This window comes from Rhineura floridana, chromosome 3 (genome assembly GCF_030035675.1).
Source record: "Rhineura floridana isolate rRhiFlo1 chromosome 3, rRhiFlo1.hap2, whole genome shotgun sequence".
Lineage (NCBI taxonomy): Eukaryota > Metazoa > Chordata > Lepidosauria > Squamata > Rhineuridae > Rhineura > Rhineura floridana.
The window spans coordinates 223,105,690-223,125,875 of NC_084482.1; the positions used below are offsets into that span (position 1 = coordinate 223,105,690).

At 41.9% G+C, this 20,186-nt stretch overlaps 1 protein-coding gene across 1 annotated transcript; it reads right to left on the reverse strand.

Moving 5' to 3' along the window:
• Nucleotides 1-520: 520 nt before the first annotated feature.
• LOC133379048 (vomeronasal type-2 receptor 26-like) lies at nucleotides 521-19,942 on the reverse strand. The gene is made up of 4 exons (XM_061613656.1): nucleotides 19,881-19,942; nucleotides 16,192-16,419; nucleotides 7,503-7,629; nucleotides 521-1,428 (listed from the first exon to the last, which is right to left on the reverse strand). Exons 1-4 carry the CDS (start codon nucleotides 19,935-19,937, stop codon nucleotides 521-523), a joined length of 1,320 nt encoding a protein of 439 aa, XP_061469640.1. The 5' UTR covers nucleotides 19,938-19,942.
• Nucleotides 19,943-20,186: the final 244 nt, after the last annotated feature.

Consider the following 20,186-nt stretch of genomic DNA (forward strand, 5'->3'; position numbering starts at 1 on the left):
AGAGGTTTTCAACAATCAAGCTGTATATATGGAAATGGAAATGGACTGCCTTCAAGTTGATCCTGACTTATGGCAACCCTATGAATAGGGTTTTCATGGTAAGTAGTATTCAGAGGGGGTTTACCATTGCCTTCCTCTGAGTATGAGAGGCAGTGACTGGCCCAAGGTCACCCAGTGAGCTTCATGGCTGTGTTGGGATTCAAACCCTGGTCTCCAAGGTTGTAGCCCAACACTCTAACCACGATGCCAAAATGGCTCTCAAGCAGTATATATAAATTTTGTTAAATAAATAAATAAAATCAAGAGACATTGTCCAATTCATGTCAGGATTTTTTAAAAAAACAAATGTTCTTTTAAAAAATTGTTCTGAGTGCATTTTTAGGTGGGAAGTATTTGACATTCAGTGCAAAGAACCTGGAAAATAGCCACTGATACAGTTTCTCCTTTAGGATCATCACATTTAATTAGAAACACCAAAGAGGTTTCACCTTGAATTGCTAAGTGATAGCTCTCATAAGAATCAGACTTCTGCTTTAGTTTTTGTTGTTAGATGCTCCTTTGTATTCTGATCTGGCCTGAGTACAATTATGTAGCACTTGGGAATGAAGATGCAGCCCAGTAGTCCAGCACTGGAGGCCAAGATGGAGAAGACCTGCACGGCTACCATGTATTTCCCCTTCGTGCTCAGATAGGTGGGCACAAAGGAGATCCAAACACTGCAGAAGACCAACATGCTGAAGGTGATCAGCTTGGCTTCATTGAAGGCCCCAGGCAGCTTCCTGGCTAGGAAAGCCACCATGAAGCAGATGGCAGCCAGGAAGCCCATGTAGCCAAGAGCAACATAAAACATGGCAACAGACCCTTCGTTGCATTGCAGGATGATCTCTCCAGGCTGGGAGTGCATGTCAGAGTCTGGGAATGGGGGAGAGATCCCCAGCCAGATAGTGCATATGACAACTTGGACACTGGAACAAGAAATGACAATGGAGTTGGCCAGACTCTTCCCCAACCATCTCCTCACTTTGTTCTCTGGCTTTGTGGCCAGGAAGGCCAGCACTACAGTGATTGTTTTTGCCAAGACAGAAGAGACGGCAGCTGAGAAGATGATGCTGAAGGCTGTTTGTCGGAGAAGGCAGGTCTCTTTCGTTGGCCAGCCAATGAAGAGGAAGGAGGACAAAAAAGATAGCAGGAGGGAGATGAGGAGGATGAAGGAGAGGTCCCGGTTGTTGGCTTTGACTATTGGAGTTTCTAAGAATTTAATGAAGATTCCAAACACAAAGCCTGTGGTTAAGGACAAGAAGACAGCAAAGGAAGCCAAGAGGATCCCCAAATCTTCGTAAGTCAGGAAAGTTATGATCTTGGGGATACACTGATCTCGGTCCTTGTTTGGATGCTGATCTTCTGGGCACCTGGTGCAATGCTCTGCATCTGAGAAGGAGAAAAAATGGCTTCAGCATCACCTACATCCATATCCATCTATGTTGTATTAAGTCTGCAAAAAATGATATTGATGTGTGGGAGGTTAGGAAATAAGAATGTACAATAGTGAATGAGAGGCAAACATTGGTTTGTTCATCTACTTATTTAATGTTGACCCTTTTTTATTCTGCCATTCCTCCGACAAGTTTGAGGTGGCACACAAAGTTTTCCTCACATTTTAATAGTCAAAATAACCTTGTGATGTAGGTTCATCTGGCATCTTCATGGGAAAGCTTTAGCTGAATGCTGAAGACATTTATTTACCTTACTCTTGACAGTTTTAAAATTATTTTTTATTATGATTATGATTATTAAAGTACTACTACTACCTGCCCTTCATCCAAAGATCCCAGGGTGGGTTACAACAATTTTTTAAAAAACAGTTAAAAACGATCTAAAATCACAAAAATGTAAATGGACTGCCTTCAAATCGATCCCGACTTATGGCAACCCTATGAATAGGGTGTTGAAGGTAAGCGGTATTCAGAGGGGGTTTACCATTGCCTTCCTCTGAGGCTGAGAGGAAGTGACTGGCCCAAGGTCACCCAGTGAGCTTCATGGCTGTGTGGGGATTCAGAAAAAAGAAAAAAAGGGGGAACCCCAAGATGCTAGAAAAATATTTTATTCATGGGCTGTTGAATAAAATATTATTCTAGCATCTTGGGGTTCGCCCCTTTCTTCTTTTTTTCTGGTTTTGGATGCTATTCACTTTCATCTGCTGTGTAAGGATTCAAACTTCACCAAAATAAACAGAGTCCTAACACTATAACTCTCAGTTGTCAAAAGCCAGGGTAAAGAGGTGCACCTTCAGCATTTGCAGAAAGCTGTACAGTGAATTTTCCAGACATACCTCTGTGGGGAGAGAATTGTACAACTTAGGGGCTGCAACAGAGGATGCCTTCTCCAAGACCACCACCCCTGAGCTTCTGAGGGGCAGAGCTTGGAAAAGTTACTTTTTTGAACTACAACTTCCATCAGCCCAATCCAGTGGCCGTGCTGGCTGGGGCTGATGGGAGTTGTAGTTCAAAAAAGTAACTTTTCCAAGCTCTGCTGAGGGGTGGTAGAACTACCAAAAGAGCCCCCTCTGCAGATCTCAACACCTGAAAGGGCCTGTAGGGATGGAGGTGGTCTTTCAGATATTTGGGACTTAATCGTTAAAGGCTTTAGTCACTAATGTGAGCAAATTGAATGAGGCCTGGAAACCCTGATATTAAGATCTTTTCTTTTGTGGGTGCCTCCTCTTTTGCTCACTATAAATTGTCTTGTTCCATCTCAGGTAACTTTGAAGTTGGCTGCACTGGAGAGAATAAAATAAATAAAAATAAATAAATAATTGCTTTCTCATATTCCACTTTTTACTGTATGTGTGATTTCTTCTTATGCCTTCAGTGAATGCAAATGGTTTTATTTTTTCTTCCATGTAATGTTCCTACGAATTTTGTATTTTTAATCTATTTTGTGCTGCAACATGTAAAACAAGTCAGGAATTAATTCTAACCATCGTAGAGTCTCCTTCTTGGAGTTTGCAATATGATTATGAGTTTGTAATATTGCTGTTCAAATTATTATATTTTATCAATTTTATGTTATCTCATTTTATCTCACTCTGATATATTTGGGTAATACATTCTGTGTAGTTTTTATTATTGTCTTTATGGTATTCCTTTACCATAATAAATATTGATACTTACATTTTAATCTCTTTTTTTGAATTGGGCAAATGCAACTCCTGTTTTGGTCCTTTTGTTTGTATTCCAGAAGGAAGACAGAGTCCTCCAGATGGCTAGGCTTACCTACCTTTACCTGTGCTCTTTTCTACCTAACTTCGTTCCTTTCTGGCAGCTGCAATGACAAGACACCTTTTGAGCTATGGGATGGCCAGGCATTTAGTGTATCTCACATTCATGTATTCAGGTGCAAGGCCTTTGGGTGCATCCCACAACAAAAGAGGTCAAATTTTGGCAAAGCTGCCAAGGAAGTAATACTCATTGGATATTCTTCAAAACAGAAGGGATACCGAGTCATAGATCCCAAAACTGGTGAAGTTAAAGTATATAGAGCTGTTGGACTTCCCGGAAGGATCGCTCCACCTGTGACTGCCTTTGAGATGAGCTCTCGTCTCAGAGGAAGCTTTTTCAGTTTTAAAACCAGTCAGAAGAGTTTTTTGACTGGTAAAAACTTTCTCCCAGGTAAGGGAGAAACGAAGAGATCATCCACAAAAGCTTCGTTGTGATTGTTGGGGACTGGAATTCATTAGGATCGCCTATGAACGAAGGTGCAGCCAGCAGCGCCAGACGGAGCCAAGGAATTCAAGCAAGCTCAAACTGACTAAGCGAGACGGTTTTTTTTCTTCAAAGAAAAACGGGTTTTAACAGGCAAGCATTCTTCTGTCTATTCTTATCAATTGGACTAAGTTGTTACAGCAAAAGAGATCTGTTAAAGAATCAGGAATAAAGAATCCCTGGGTGAGTCATACTTTTCTCTTTTATATGTGGAATTAAGGAGGAAGAAAATCAAAATAGCCTATCTTTGGCTTTATAGCAAAAAGCTGACCTGGAATTGAGCATTATAAAGATACAAACGGATGAGGGGCATCTAATCTGAAGAGAAAAATTTGATTTATATGAATATTTGAGAATTATATGTCTGGGACTATTTTGTCCGGTCTACTTTTTTTTGTGACTAATCTGCTTGTTCTCTATGCCACTAATTATTTTGATGCTGTGAACTAAATTTGTTTTGCATTCTTGGACACATAAGAGATAAGGCAGTTTGTGCTGTCTAAGATGATGATGTCAACAGGTTCAGAATATTAACTCCCTTATTGCTGGGAAAAGAAGCAAATTATTCTTTGCTTGGGAACTGTGGCTATATTGGAAATTTGAAGGGTTTTTTCTTCGGCTTTAAGAATGACAATCAAAGAAGTGGCAGATATGTTTCAGAAGATAATGGATGAGATTAAGACAACTAAACAAGAACTGAGACAGGGCAGACAAGAGATGGCAATTGAGTTTGGCAAAGTGAAACAGGAGCTGAAAGAAATAAAGGATTATATGAGAAAACAAGCAGATGAGACCAAAGATATAATTGGACAAGCAATAGAAGATGAAAAAGAAATTAAAGGGAAGGAGCAAATTCTGGAGATTGGAACAGATATATCAAATGTGGAATTGGAAAAAGATTTGGACTTTATGGCCGTGATGGATATTAGAAACAAAGATTACTGTTTGGAATTTAATGCTGTTCCTGAAGAAACTGGTGAAGATATCAGAGATAAAGTTATTACTGTCTTGATAAAATTTCTGGACTGGAACAATTCGATGGAACTTGAAATAGAGAACATTTACAGAATTAATTTTAGATATGTGACAATGGAAAAATTTTCAAGAGATATGCTGGTGCATTTCGTAAAGAAGAGGAACAGAGACATGACCTTACAACAACATTTCAGTAATACATTCAGAATTGATTGCAAGGAAATATTTGTGATGAAGGAAATTCCCATCAGACTCTTACTATATGATTATGACAGCAAGATTAACATGTGTGCAAGGATGACAGATGGATGATGGAATTAATACTGATAATAGAAGAATGGCTATTAAAATTACTGGACTTAGCTGACTTGGTAGGGATGGATCAACTGACATGTATATCTGGAGAAAAACTGATGGATATATTTCTCAAGGAGCGGAACCTCTCTTTGACTTTTTGCGGATAGAACAAAATAATATGTTAATGAGATTTGATGATTAATTAAGACAAGTACTGGAGGAAAGTGATTTTGTAATATATTAAGGGACAGGTCTGTTATATACTATATACTTATAGCTGATCTGCGACAAATCGGAAGTCAATATTTTTATTATATTAGTTATTAATTTGTTTTCCCTTTGTTTTGTTTTGTTCTTTGAAACTTTGAATAAAAATTAATTAAAAAAAAGTATATAGAGCTGTCCACTTTGATGAAGGAAAGGGTGCACACCAACCAGAAGGGGAGCCACACCAAATAGATGACCGTGAAATGGAAGAAGAAACTGAGCTATTCTTCCGCAACAGAAGGGATCACAGTAATACACCAGCAGAGGAAGGCGTGGAGTCTGAGACAGAAGAGGCAGATGCTCTGAATGCACCAGCAAAGGTGTACCACCAGAAAGACTTGCTTACCTCGTAAGGGATGAACTTCCAGAGCCAGAGACCTGGAAAGAGATTAAAGCCTTACCCATAGCTGAGGCTGAGAGGTGAAGGCAGGCAGCCAAGGAAGAGCTGGAAGGCCTACACAAGTGTAAAACTTGGTCACTGACCAAGCTTCCTCAAGGAAGAAAAGCTGTAGGCTGCAAGTGGATATTCAAGAAAAAGCCAGATGCTGAAGGAAATGCTGAGAGATACAAGACAAGACTAGTAGCCAAAGGATACTCACAAAAGTATGGACAAGACTACTATCAAACATTTGCTCCTGTGGTCAAACACACAACCATCAGAACTCTCCTACATGTTCTTCTAACAAGAAAATGCAGGTGGAGCATATGGATATATAAAGAGCATTCTTGCATGGAGAAATAGAAGAGGAAATCTACATGTAACAACCATCAGGGTTTGAAGTTCCAGGAAAAGAAACCCTGGTGTGTAAACTTCAAAAATCCATCTATGGACTTAAACAGGCTGCCAGAGCCTGGAATGAGAAACTGAGCAAAATGCTCTTGAAAGAAGGCTTTGTACAAGTCATAGCAGAGCCATGCCTGTACAGCAGATTCAGGAACAACAGATGGCCTTACCTACTGATTTACGTGGATGATCTACTGTTGGCTTATCAAGACCCACTGGACGAGCAACAGCTACTGAATCATCTCAACAAGGTGGTTGAAGTGAAGTGCCTAGGTGATGTCACTCACTACCTCAGAATACAAATTGAAAGAGAAGATGATGGATCCTTCTTGCTGAGTCAAAGACAAAAGATCCAAGACTTTCTCGAGACTGAAGGATGCACATCCAGCACCTACTCCAATGGAAGTAGGATGCCTGAAACCAGACCACAACAAACAACCATGGGAAGACCATGAGAGTTACAAACAAGTCATCAGGAAACTTCTGTATATCAGCACTGTTACCAGGCCAGATGTGGCAGCAGCTGTGGGATACCTGTGTATAAAAAACAGCTCACCAACCAAGGACTGGGAAGCAATCAAGAGAATGGGGAAGTATCTGAAGGGCACTGCAACCATGAAACTGAAGTTAGTGGCTACCTGAGAGATCCTAAACTAGTGGGATATGCAGATGCTGATTGGGCTGAAGACACTACAGATCCAAAATCCACCCGTGAAAACATCTTCTACTATGGAGATTCAGTCATCAGCTGGGCAAGTAAGAAACCAGAGACTGTAGCACTCTCTTCCACAGAAGCAGAGTATGTGTCAGTTTCTGAAGCTAGAAGACAGTTGACATGGCTACTTGAACTGTTCAAAGGTTAAATGCAGGATAAAAGCCTGCTATTCAGGTAAATACACACACTGGCACACACAGCACAGACTGCTGAGTTACTCTGCATATTTCCATAACAATTTCCATACAATTTATTGTTTATTTTGTACCATGCTTTCACTGTTTAAAATACATATGTACAATTTTCTGCCATTTGCCAGTTATTATTAAATTCTTGATTCCACTTTCTTTCTTTTTGGTGTCGTTCTTGCTCATTGATCATGGGAGGAACAGTTTAAGAAATCATGTAGGTTCATCAGGCATCTTGCTCATTGATCACAAGGCAAACAGTTTGAAATAGGAAAAGAAATGCATTGTGGGCAGTACATGCTCAGCCCTCTCCCTCCTCCCCACTTTGTAACCCAGAGATTGCTTCCTCAATGCCATTTCTTTCAACTCACTTCCTGGAATTAATAAAGGCAATGAAAGATGCAGAAGCCATGAAAGGAATCACATCTTTAGAATCTTCACAGAAAGTGTCTCTGAGTGATTTTTTGCCCTGTTTCTCTTCTGCAAAATAATTTCTTCTCCTTTGGAGTTCCTACCTTCCTGAGTGGAGATGGTCCCTTCTGCACACGGATCACAAGCGTAGCAGCAAACTGGCTCTCCTTCTTGAACCATCTTGGCATATCCAGGGTGACAGCTTTTGGTACACCTGGAGCGAGGCACGGTCTAACCATAAAGTGAAGGAGCATCAAAGGAAAAGGGTTAGAAGTGTTTGTGTCTATGAAGGTCATTCAGAGAGTATGGAAAGGACTCAACAGGATCTGTAGTTCCACCGACCCATGCCCTGATTTTCAGCGAAGCCCTTTTGATGGAGAACGGCATGGCTGGGAAACCTCTTTAGTGTAATTGCTTGTTTCTTTCAATCTGTGTATCCTACGACCTTTTTATCCATAAGTACGCTGAAGGCAGAGGAGAAAGGATACAAAAACAAACCCAAAAACATCCCAGAAGAAGAGTGAAACACATTGATGAAGAGCAACAATTAAACATCCTGCCACCTGAAGACTCTCATGTTTTAAATATGAATTTTTTTGTTTTCTGTTCTTCTATACAGTCCCATTCCATTATGTGTGACACCTAGAATTAGGAGTGAGCAGTGAAGTGGCCAAGTTTGCTGATGACACTAAATTGTTCAGGGTTGTTAAAACAAAAAGGGATTGCGAAGAGCTCCAAAAAGACCTCTCCAAACTGAGTGAATGGGCGGAAAAATGGCAAATGCAATTCAATATAAACAAGTGTAAAATTATGCATATTGGAGCAAAAAATCTTAATTTCACATATACGCTCATGGGGTCTGAACTGGCGGTGACCGACCAGGAGAGAGACCTCGGGGTTGTAGTGGACAGCACGATGAAAATGTCGACCCAGTGTGCGGCAGCTGTGCAAAAGGCAAATTCCATGCTAGCGATAATTAGGAAAGGTATTGAAAATAAAACAGCCGATATCATAATGCCGTTGTATAAATCTATGGTGCGGCCGCATTTGGAATACTGTGTACAGTTCTGGTCGCCTCATCTCAAAAAGGATATTATAGAGTTGGAAAAGGTTCAGAAGAGGGCAACCAGAATGATCAAGGGGATGGAGCGACTCCCTTACGAGGAAAGGTTGCAGCATTTGGGGCTTTTTAGTTTAGAGAAAAGGCGGGTCAGAGGAGACATGATAGAAGTGTATAAAATTATGCATGGCATTGAGAAAGTGGATAGAGAAAAGTTCTTCTCCCTCTCTCATAATACTAGAACTCGTGGACATTCAAAGAAGCTGAATGTTGGAAGATTCAGGACAGACAAAAGGAAGTACTTCTTTACTCAGCGCATAGTTAAACTATGGAATTTTCTCCCACAAGATGCAGTAATGGCCACCAGCTTGGATGGCTTTAAAAGAAGATTAGACCAATTCATGGAGGACAGGGCTATCAATGGCTACTAGCCATGATGGCTGTGCTGTGCCACCCTAGTCAGAGGCAGCATGCTTCTGAAAACCAGTTGCCGGAAGCCTCAGGAGGGGAGAGTGTTCTTGCACCCGGGTCCTGCTTGCGGGCTTCCCCCAGGCACCTGGTTGGCCACTGTGAGAACAGGATGCTGGACTAGATGGGCCACTGGCCTGATCCAGCAGGCTCTTCTTATGTTCTTATGTACTCCTGACTATAATTCTCTTTGTTTTTTTTCATTTATTTGAAGAGAATTAAAATGGATTCTACCTACAGTTCCTCCGAGACCGTCTGTGGCGCAGAGTGGTAAGTGGCGGTAATGCAGCCGAAGCTCTGCTCACGGCCGGAGTTCGATTCCAATGCAAGGGGGAAGTCGAATCTACGATAAAAGGGATCAAGGTCCACTCAGCCTTCCATCCATCTGTGGTTGGTAAAATGAGTACCCGGCATATGCTGGGGGGTAAAGAAAGGCTGGGGAAGGAACTTGCAATCCAACCCCATATATACGGTCTGCCTAGTAAATGTCTCAAGATGTCACCCTAAGAGTCGGAAATGACTTGCACTACAAGTGCGAGAACACAGTTCCTGAGCCTGGAAAGCTTTGCAAACAAATGCTTGAAGAGGAAAGGGAAGATCAAAAACCACCCCTGGAAGACCCAGTCATGGATGAGCAAACCCAGCCCTCTGGTCATGAGAACCAGGTGGCCGTCTTTACAACTGATGACTTTTAAATGTACACCAAATCCTTTCACAGCAAGGACTGGTGCTCCTAGCTGTGGGACAAGTTCTTGGGGATGCCCTGTTGTGTATAGAATTCCTTCCCTAAAATTTGTCGCCTAATCTGATGTACGGTTCTCACAATGTTTTTTGAAATATTAAAAAGTTTATAGATGCTTTAAATAAATATATATTTTTTAAAAAAACAATCTGAGTGCTGGCAGGGAAGTTGTAATTGACTTGAAGGCACATAACATACACACAAAACCTTTTGTTTTTAAGATGTTTTGAAGTGTTTCTGGTGTTTTTGTTTGCCACCTTGGGCTCCTTCTGGGAGAACAAGCAGGATATAAATTGAATAAATAAAAGAAAATAATTTAAGTCTGGTTTCTCAGGTCATAGTCCCACATTTTAACCACACACAACATTGGCTCTCTGTATAATTACAAGTGCTATAATCCTCTAGGGTATTTCTGTTTGCAAACATCAGGGCAGGGGACACAGGAAGGACTGGGGGCTTAGTTAAGAAAGGGGGTAGGTATGTTGAGAATGTATTGGCATAGGATGAGTAATTTATGACTTTTGCCATTAGTTGCCATTAGGGATGGGTGAGAATAATGATTCAGTTTGCATTTCAAGCAGATTTTATCAAATTCGCAATTTTGGAAACAATATGAGGACTGAAACACAGCCATCCTTTGAAATTCACATTTATTAGAATTTTGGGATGCATTTACAAAAATGCAGATATTAGGGGAAAGTGTGCATAAAAATGCATACATGCGTGAAAATAACATGCAAAAACCCCTCTAGGATGCACACCTTAACGTGGTGAGGGGGTTTGAGAGTGTTGAAGAAGCTAAGAGTAATGCCATCGGGAGTCTAGACAAAGAGGCCAAACTCCTAGCAGGGGCACCCAAGGTGGAATGTTCAAAGCTGAGACACCAGACTAAGATGCATCCAAACTCACAGGAAGGTGATGGTAAACCACCTCTGAAAATCTCTTACCACGAAAACCCTATGAACAGAGTATCCAAACTGCAACACGAGATAGTGCTGGAAGATGAGACCCCCAGGTCAGAAGGCACTCACCGAGCTACTGGGGAAGAACAAAGGACAAGTACAAGTAGCGCTGTGACTAATGACACAGCTGGGTCAAAGCCGAAAGGAAGCCCAGAGGCTGATGTGCATAGATGCAAAAGGAGAGTCCGGAGTTGTATGACAGACACAATAGGAACATGGAATGTGAGAAGCATGAACCAGGGAAAGTTAGAAATTGTCAAGCAAGAAATGGAGTGTATCAACATGACAATACTTGGCGTGAGTGAATTAAAATGGATGGGAATGGGATATTTTCAATCAGGCAACTACAAAATATTTTATGCACGCAATGAGAAATTAAGAAGAAATGGAGTTGCTTAAATAGTGAGAAGTGATGTAGCAAAAGCAATTAGGAGCTACAACGCAAGGTCTGAGCAAATGATATCAATGAGATTAAGTACAGGAAGAAATTGATCCCACACCAAAACAAGATGTACTGATAATCATGGGGGACTGAAATGCAAAAGTAGGGAAGAGAGAAGAACTAGGAATTGTGGGGAAATGGGGCTTAGGAGACAGAAATGAAGCCGGAGACTTACTGAATTCTGTGAAGCCAATAATTTGTTTCTTGCAAACACATTTTTTGAGCAACTGAAAAGATGACTGTACACATGGACATCACCAAATGGTCAATATAGGAATCAAATTGATTATATAATTGGTAGCAGAAGATGGAGAAGTTCCATGCTTTCTGAGGAAACTAGACCAGGAGCAGACTGCGGTACAGATCATGAACTGGTAGTATCGGAAATCAGAGTAAAGCTCAAGAAGAGCAACAAAGCAATCATAATGCCAAAATACAATTTAAATAACATCCCAGAAGAATATAAAGATCAAATAAGGAACAGATGTGAGGCTTTCAACTTAGTTGACAGAGAACCAGAAGAACCATGGAGTGAAGTTACAGACATTATCAGGGAAGAATGCAAAACAGCAATACCTCTAGTTAAAAAGAGAGAAAGACCTCAGTGGATGACTGAAGAAACTCTTGAAATAGTTAAAGAGAGAAGGAAAGCAAAAGCAAAAGGAGATAGAAACATGGTCAGAATCCTAAATGCAACAATACAGCAACTAGTAGGTAGGGACAAAGAGAACTATTACAATAGTTACTTTATAGAAACAGAAGAGGACAACAGAAAGGGAAGAACAACAGCCCTGTTCCAAAAGATTAGAGAAATGAAAGGGAAATTTAAACGAAGAGTAGGGATGTTGAATAATCAACAGGGGAACACACTGACTGACCGAGATGAAATAAAAGGAAGATGGAAGCAATATACTGAAGAACTCTATAAAAGAGATGCAACTTTGACAGATTCATTCATGGAGGAACTGTATGATGAAGAACCAGAAATTTTAGAATGTGAGGTGAAAGCTGCTCTTAAAATATTTGGAACAAATCACCAGGAACAGATGGCATACCAATAGAGTTTCTACAAACTACTCAGACTGAATCTGTACACATTTTGACAAAAATATATCCAGAAATATGGAACCCTAAACAGTGGCCCACAGACTGGAAGCGATCAATATACATCTCAATTCCAAAGGGGATCCCAGAGAATGCAGTGATTATTGAACTATTGCCTTAATATCCCATGCAAGTAAAGTAATGCTCTTACCATATATGGAGCGAAAAATGCCAGACATCCAAGGTGGATTTAGAAAGGGAAGACGCACCAGACATCATATTGCAAACTCCGTTTGGCAGTGTCATTTGTTCCCACATGGATGAGGAGAAAGGGATACCTGTCAGTGGGTTTGATGAGTGATGGCAACCCATCCTTCACATCTCTAATTCTTCCTCCTGGTAGACAGCATACCTGGCGAGTCCACGGATCTTCTTGGCATACTTGGATTTCGATCCCACGCAGTAGAGTCTCCCACTACTAGTACTCTTCTCTTCTTGTTATGGGGTGTGGTTTCATTGTCCCTGATTGATTGAGCTTCAGCCTCTTGCTCGTTGTTGCATGGGGTCTCCTGTACTTCTTCCACCACAGGACATCCTCCAGTCTCCTCCTCGAGTGGTTGAAAGCTCCACTGGTAAAGGGTGTCTTCTAGCTCTTCTGCTCCTAACTGTCACCCTTTCCCACGGAGTTTCCTCCACTTCATTATTCCTCTCCAAAGTAGTCACCTCTTCTAACACATGCTGTTGCTCCTCCACCTCCACATCTCTTTGCTGTTGTTGTTCCAGTGTTCTGTCTAAGAACTCTTCATCTTCTCTTATAGTCTTCAGTGTCAAGAATTCTAAGGGGAATTTAGACCAAGAGTAGGGATGTTGAATAATCAACAGGGGAACACACTGACTGACCAAGATAAAAGAAAGAAAAATGGAAGCAATGCACTGAAGAACTCTATAAAAGAGATGCCAGGATGACAGATTCATTTATGGAGGAACCATATGATGAAGAACCAGAAATTTTAGAATGTGAGGTGAAAGCTGCTCTTAAAATACTTGGAAGAAACAAATCACCAGGAATAGATGGCATACTAATAGAGTTGCTACAAGCTACTGAGACTGAATCTGTCCAAATTTTGACAAAAATCTGTCAAGAAATGTGGAAAACTAAACAATGGCCTACAGACCAGAAGTGTTCAAGATACACCCCAATTTCAAAGAAAGGGGATCCTAGGGAATGCAGTAGTCATTGAACTATTACCTTAATATGCCATGCAAGTAAAGTAAAGGCTCTTACCATATATGGAGTGAGAAGTGCCAGATGTCCAAGCTGGTTTTAGAAAAGGAAGCGGTACCAGAGATTGCATTGCAAACATAAGTAGGATAATGGAACAGAGCAAGGAATTTCAGAAGAAAATCACCCTGTGCTTTATAGATTGCAGCAAAGCCTTTGACTGTGTAGATCATGAAAATCTATGGAATGCTTTAAAAGAAATGGGGGTGCCACAGCATCTGATTGTCCTGATGCGCAACCTATACTCTGGACAAGAGGCTCCTGTAAGGACAGAATATGGAGAAACCGATTGGTTCCCCATCGGAAAGGGTGTGGCGGGGTGTATTTTATCACCCTATTTGTTTAATCTGTATGCAAAACATATCATACGGAAAGCGGGATTGGAGCAAGATGAAGGAGGTGTGAAAATTGGAGGGAGAAATATCAATAATTGAAGATATACAGATGATACCATACTACTAGCAGAAACCAGTAATGATTTGAAACGAATGCTGATGAAAGTTAAAGAGGAAAGCACAAAACCAGGACTACAGCTGAACATCAAAAAGACTAAAGTAATGTCAACAGAAGATTTATGTAAATTTAAAGTTGACAATGAGGACATTGAACTTGTCAAGGATTATCAATACCTCGGCACAGTCATTGACCAAAATGGAGACAACAGTCAAGAAATCAGAAGAAGTCTAGGACTGGGGAGGGCAGCTGTGAGAGAACTAGAAGAGGTCCTCAAATGCAAAGATGTAACACTCAACACTAAAGTCAGGATCATTCTCAGACCATGGTATTCCCGATCTCTATGTATGGATGTGAAAGTTGGACAGTGAAAAAAGCAGATAAGAGAAAAATCAACTCCTTTGAAATGCAGTGTTGGAGGAGAGCTTTGCGGATACCATGGACTGCGAAAAAGACAAATAATTGGGTGTTAGAACAAATTAAACCAGAACTGTCACTAGAAGCTAAAATGATGAAACTGAGGCTATCCTACTTTGGACACATAATGAGAAGACATGATTCACTAGAAAAGACAATAATGCTGGGAAAGACAGAAGGAAGTAGAAAAAGAGGAAGGCCAAACAAGAGATGGATTGATTCCATAAAGGAAAGCCACAGACCTGAACTTACAAGATCTGAACAGGGTGGTTCACGACAGATTCTGTTGGAGGTCTCTGATTCATAGGGTCGCCATAACTCATAGCCAACTTGAAGGAACATAACAGCAACATGCAAAAAGACATGAAAGGATGAGAAATGGCTTGCAAAAATGTGTACCTTTGTCAAGACTGCCTTAAAATGTGTTTATTTGGAAAAATTATCACTCACAGGGTGGAGTATTTTCATGAGGTTTTTTTTTAAAAAAATCCACAGATCACTGTAGAAATGTAGAGAACTGAATTTAACATTGGCAAAATGAGAAACTTACAGAACCAAAATTCTGTCTTGTGCCTTCAAGACAGATCTTTCCATCCTCAATTGTCATGACCCGTAGCATAATATTCATCATGCATCTCACTGAGAGGCACATCTGTGCAATGACAGGTGGATTGATTGTTATCATGTACTGTATTTTCGTTCTATTGTAGCAGCTGACTAAAATTTCATGAATCTTCTGGACTACATTTTAGGTGGATTTAAGTGATGAGCCACCACTATGGATGGAAGCTAAACTTGGCTCCTGTTCAAAAGGAGCAGCACTGCGCATTCAATGCTAAAGCAGCTGACAAGGAGGGCGATAAAGGCAGCACAGCTGGGTGGGGCTGGAGAGGGACCTTCAGAGCTGCTGGTGCCAATGACTATCATAGAATCATAGAGTTGGAAGGGGCCTTGTAGGCCATCGAGCCAACCCCCTGCTCACAGCAGGAAATCCACAGCTAGAGCATCTCCCGCAGATAGCGGTCCAGCCTCTGCTTGAAGACATCCAGCGAAGGGGATCCCACCACCTCCCTAGGCAGTCGGTTCCATTGCCGAACTGCCCTTACTGTCAAGAAGTTCCTTCTAATGTCCAATCTGAATCTACGCTCCTGCAACTTAAAACCGTTAGACCTACCCTCTGGAGCAGCAGAGAACAAATCTGTACCCTCCTCTATGTGACAGCCCTTCAGGTACTTAAGGAGTGCAATCATGTCACCCCTCAGCCTTCTCTTCACCAGACTGAACATGACAAGTTCCTTCAACCTTTCCTCACAAGACTTCTTCTCCATACCGGCAATCATCCTCGTCGCCCTCTTCTGAACCCGCTCTAACTTGTCTATATCTTTCTTAAAATGAGGCGCCCAGAACTGAACGCAGTATTCCAGATGAGGCCTGACTAATGCAGAATATAGTGGGACTATTACTTCCCTCGACCTGAAGGGCATTGCCGAACTGCCCTTACTGTCAAGAAGTTCCTTCTAATGTCCAATCTGAATCTACGCTCCTGCAACTTAAAACCATTAGACCTAGTCCTACCCTCTGGGGCAGCAGAGAACTAATCTGTACCCTCCTCTATGTGACAGCCCTTCAGGTACTTAAAGAGTGCAATCATGTCGCCCCTCAGCCTTCTCTTCACCAGACTGAACATGCCAAGTTCCTTCAACCTTTCCTCATAAGACTTGTTCTCCATACCGGCTATCATCCTCATCACCCTCTTCGCCCTATCCATGGTCACCACGATTCAAAAATGGGTGAGGATTGTGCATGGATATAAGAGGCTACTGTATGAGTGAGAAGCCCCCTGGCCTGCCAATTCCAACTCCTGAACTATATTCAATACAACTTGCTCCCTGGTAAGTGTGCAAAGGGTTGCATGTCCCCTACCTGGTTAAACTGCTTGTGCCACACAATGGCTTCTGGGCTAACAGTGAGCTTGATGTCACTGGATGCCTCTCGCTCAATACTCCCAATTTTCACTCTAACACGAGTCTTGTTGGGAAACATCACCCAGTTCTCAATATCAAAGTTGGCCGGCAGCTCCCCGTTCTCATCTAAATGCAGTCCGCCTATGGAAGCGTTGGAAAACTGGATTTCTCTTAAGAATGGGTGAAGCTGGAATGACAGGGAGAACACAATCATTAAGAAAGTTTGGCCACCTCATTCCTAATAACTTTGAGCTCACTTGCATTGGGGTCAGTGCACATCTTATCTAGAATATAAGCCCTCTTTCGGCATTCCACTTCTTAATGAAAACATGTATAGACTTCCTTTCATATAAAAATAAGGCAGGATTTACAGAATAAGATCAATAGAAAAGGCAATAAAAGATACTGAAAAACTGAAAAATACCACCTAGGTCCAAAATTTAGAATACAGACTGTGTTAAATATCCAAATGCAGGGATGGCCATCTGAACAAGCACTGGAGTGGAAAAACCCAGAGTGGATTCCACTGTCCCACTGATACGCAGCCACCAGCCACCACTGTGAATAGGTATGCTATAGCTAGCTGGCAGGTGGCCACTGTATCTCCAGGGAAGGTTATGGGGGACACTGAAGAGAGGGCCTTCAAATCCTCTACTCATAGTCAAGATCAGCATATGAGTGGGACATGCGTGTACTGAGTAGCTCCTCTGCCCCATGCAAACTTCTGAAGGAGATGTAGTGCCGGCTCCATCTGTGTTCCAGGTGCTCACTGCTGATGGGCAACTTCAACTCCCAGCAGAGACATGGGGGGGGGAGAGATGAGACAGTCCACCTTCAGCTGAGAAAGTTGGATCCCTCTAAGGGCACAAGGACAGGTCACTAGGTAGGGGAGTCTTCTGATGCCTTTTTGGTGCCTGCTAAAGACTTTCTATTTCAACTAGCCTTTTAAGTAAATAAATACCTTTATCCTAGTCTGCATCTGTGTTGAAAATGCTACATTTATTTATTTATGTAGTTATTTACTTGCTTACTTATATCCCACCCTTCCTCTCAGAATGAGCCCAGGGTGGCAAACAAAACACTGAAAGCACACTAAAACAACTCAAAAACAAAATGCTTTAAAACATATTAAAAGAAAACATCTTTAAAATCATATTAAAAGAAAACACCTTTCAAACCATATTCTTTAAAAAAGCTTTAAAAACATCTTTAAAAGCAATTCCAGCACAGATGCAGACTGGGATAAAGTCTCTACTTAAAAGGCTTGCTGAAAGATGAAGGTCTTCCATAGGCACTGAAAAGATAACAGAGACGGTGTCTGTAGTATTTAAGGCGAGGGATTTCTAAAGGATGGGGGCCACTACACTAAAGGTCTGCTTCCTATATTGTGTGGACCAGACCTTCTGACAAGACGGTATCTGCAGGAGGCCATCACCCACAGAGACCAGTGATCGACTTGGTATATAAGGATATCTTTCAGGTATCCTGGTCCTGAGCTGCGTAGGGCTTCGTACACCAAAACTAGAACCTTGAATTTGTCTCGGTAGCTAGTGGGCAGCCAGTGCAATTCTTTTAGCAGCAGGGTGACATGTTGGCAATACCCTGCCCCAGTGAGCAGTCGTGCCACCGCATTTTAAACCAGCTGCACCTTCTGGACCAACCTCAAGGGCAGCCCCACACATTACAGTAATCTAGCCTGGATGTTGCCAGTGCATGGACAACAGTGGTCAGGTTATCCCAGTCCAGAAATGTCCACAGCTCTCTTACTAGCCGAAGCTGGTAAAAGGCACTCCTTCCACTGAGGTCACCAGGGCTTCTAGCAACAAGATGGATCCAGGACTACTAGACTACAAACCTGCCCTTTCAGAGGGAGTATCACCCCATCCAAAGCAGGAAAATAACCAATTACCCTAACTTAGGAACCACCAACCCACAGCATCTCCATCTTGCCAGGATTCAGACTCAGTTTATTGGCCCTCATCCAGCCCACCACCAAGTCCAGACAGCAGTCCAGGACTTGCATGGGCCTCTCCCGATTTAGATGTTACAAAGAAATAGAACTGGGCTTCAACAGCGTACTGCTGACACCTCACCCTAAATCTCCTGAAGACTGCTTCCAAGGGTTTCATATAGACGTTAAACGGCATGGGGGAAAAGATGGTACCCTGCGGCACCCCAGAGCACAACTGTGTTAGGAGTGCTCTGGCAGGACCCCACTTTGGTTCATGCAGAGTTGAAGAGGTGGCAAAGTCCTGGAGTATTCTGGACCACATTTCCCACTCTGCACCCCCTGTTTTCTGACTTAATGTGCTTTCCTGGGTACTGTGAGATGAGGATAAGCAGCAGGGCCATCTTTTGACACTTTGGGTGGAACGGGCAGACCCTGAATTAAATGTTATCTCATTTCTTGGCTGATTTCCCTCATGCCCAGCAGAATAATCAGAGTGTCAGCAAGAAATATACACACAACATGAGATCACCTTATACGTAGAGCCCTCTTTTTCACGTTCATTTGTAAGGGAGAAAGTGTATTTAAGAATAGGGTTTGGGACCCAAGATGGTGATCTGAGCTCCAACATGTATAATGCTCTCAAGAAACACAGTGCAGGACTGCAGGCCACAGATCGAGAAGGGAGTGTGTAACTCGGTGCAAACCTTGATGCAAAGGGATTCCTTCCTGCTTTTTGGCCAGAGCTTCTTCATGTCACTTGAGCTGTATTCCACTGCCCACTCCCTTGGACCTAGGATGAGTAATCTCTGTGATTTGGCATTCCTAATAGCAGTAAGGATCTTCTAATCTCTTAAATTTAGAATTGTGAATGGGTTAGGATATTAACGATTCATGGTGTGCCATGCACCCAGTAATTTTATATTGCTATTTTTCTCTGTTCTCTCAATGAAAGAAAGCTTTGCATTAGCCTGGTTTGGACCTGCATTTCCTATGTATGTATAACACTATTTAGGCACATTTCAGGGCAAAGCGTATGGTTTATCCCTAGGATAGGTGAAACAACACTTAGCACCCTTCACAAACTACACTTCCCAGGATTCTTTGGGGGAAGCCATGACTGTCTCAAGTGAAATCAAGGTCATGGCCTCAGATTAGCCAATCCATTCAGCTGTGAGTCTGGCATTTAGAACAGGGACAGTTGGTTCTTACTGAGCATGCCCAACACAATAATAGATTCCAATGTTAAATTTCTTAAACTAATTAAAAATCAGCCATGCATTTTTTTTAACTTTTAAACTGCAGAAGATGAAGGTGAGAGTATGGGACACAGTCAGTAAGAGGATTACAGGTACTCTGTGAAGATGGCTGAGTTTTAATTAATTTCAACAAATTATGTGGCCATTGACAGAAAAACGTCCAACAGAGGTCTGGATTTTCTCTCTCTCTTTTTACACTTTGAACTCTCAATTCTCTCTGACTATTTTGTGTATCACCATGAAAACGTAGAGGATTGTTAAGCAAGTGTTTCTGATTTCAGGACTATCAGTTTTGCAAGGTTTTGTTTTGAAATGAGCTTGTGGGAAGCAGCAGAATGACATGGGGGTATTTTCAATTTAACATTGCAGAATGCAAAAAATCCACGCTGGCTACTGTATACAGTCACTTGTGGCTGTGTAATAAAAAAGAAGAGGAAATACCTCCCACGGCTGTAGCTGTTGATGGTCCAACCTGTCTCCTCCCCTCCCCCTCAGCATCCGCTTTGATCTAGATGAATGTGCAGCATTTAAGGTGTGTGCCACAGTGTGGACACTGAAGTAAGTGCTGTAGCTGTCTTGTGACAGGACTCTTTCCAGCTCCTCCTGGGGCAAAGTCTCCTGTTTCTTTTCCTCTGTGCATCTTGTTCGACCTTTCACGGACAGCACATGCTTTGAATAGGAACAATGATAGGCTTTCCTCCAAAACTCATTGAGAAGACGGGAATATGGTTCATAGTAGTCATGTTT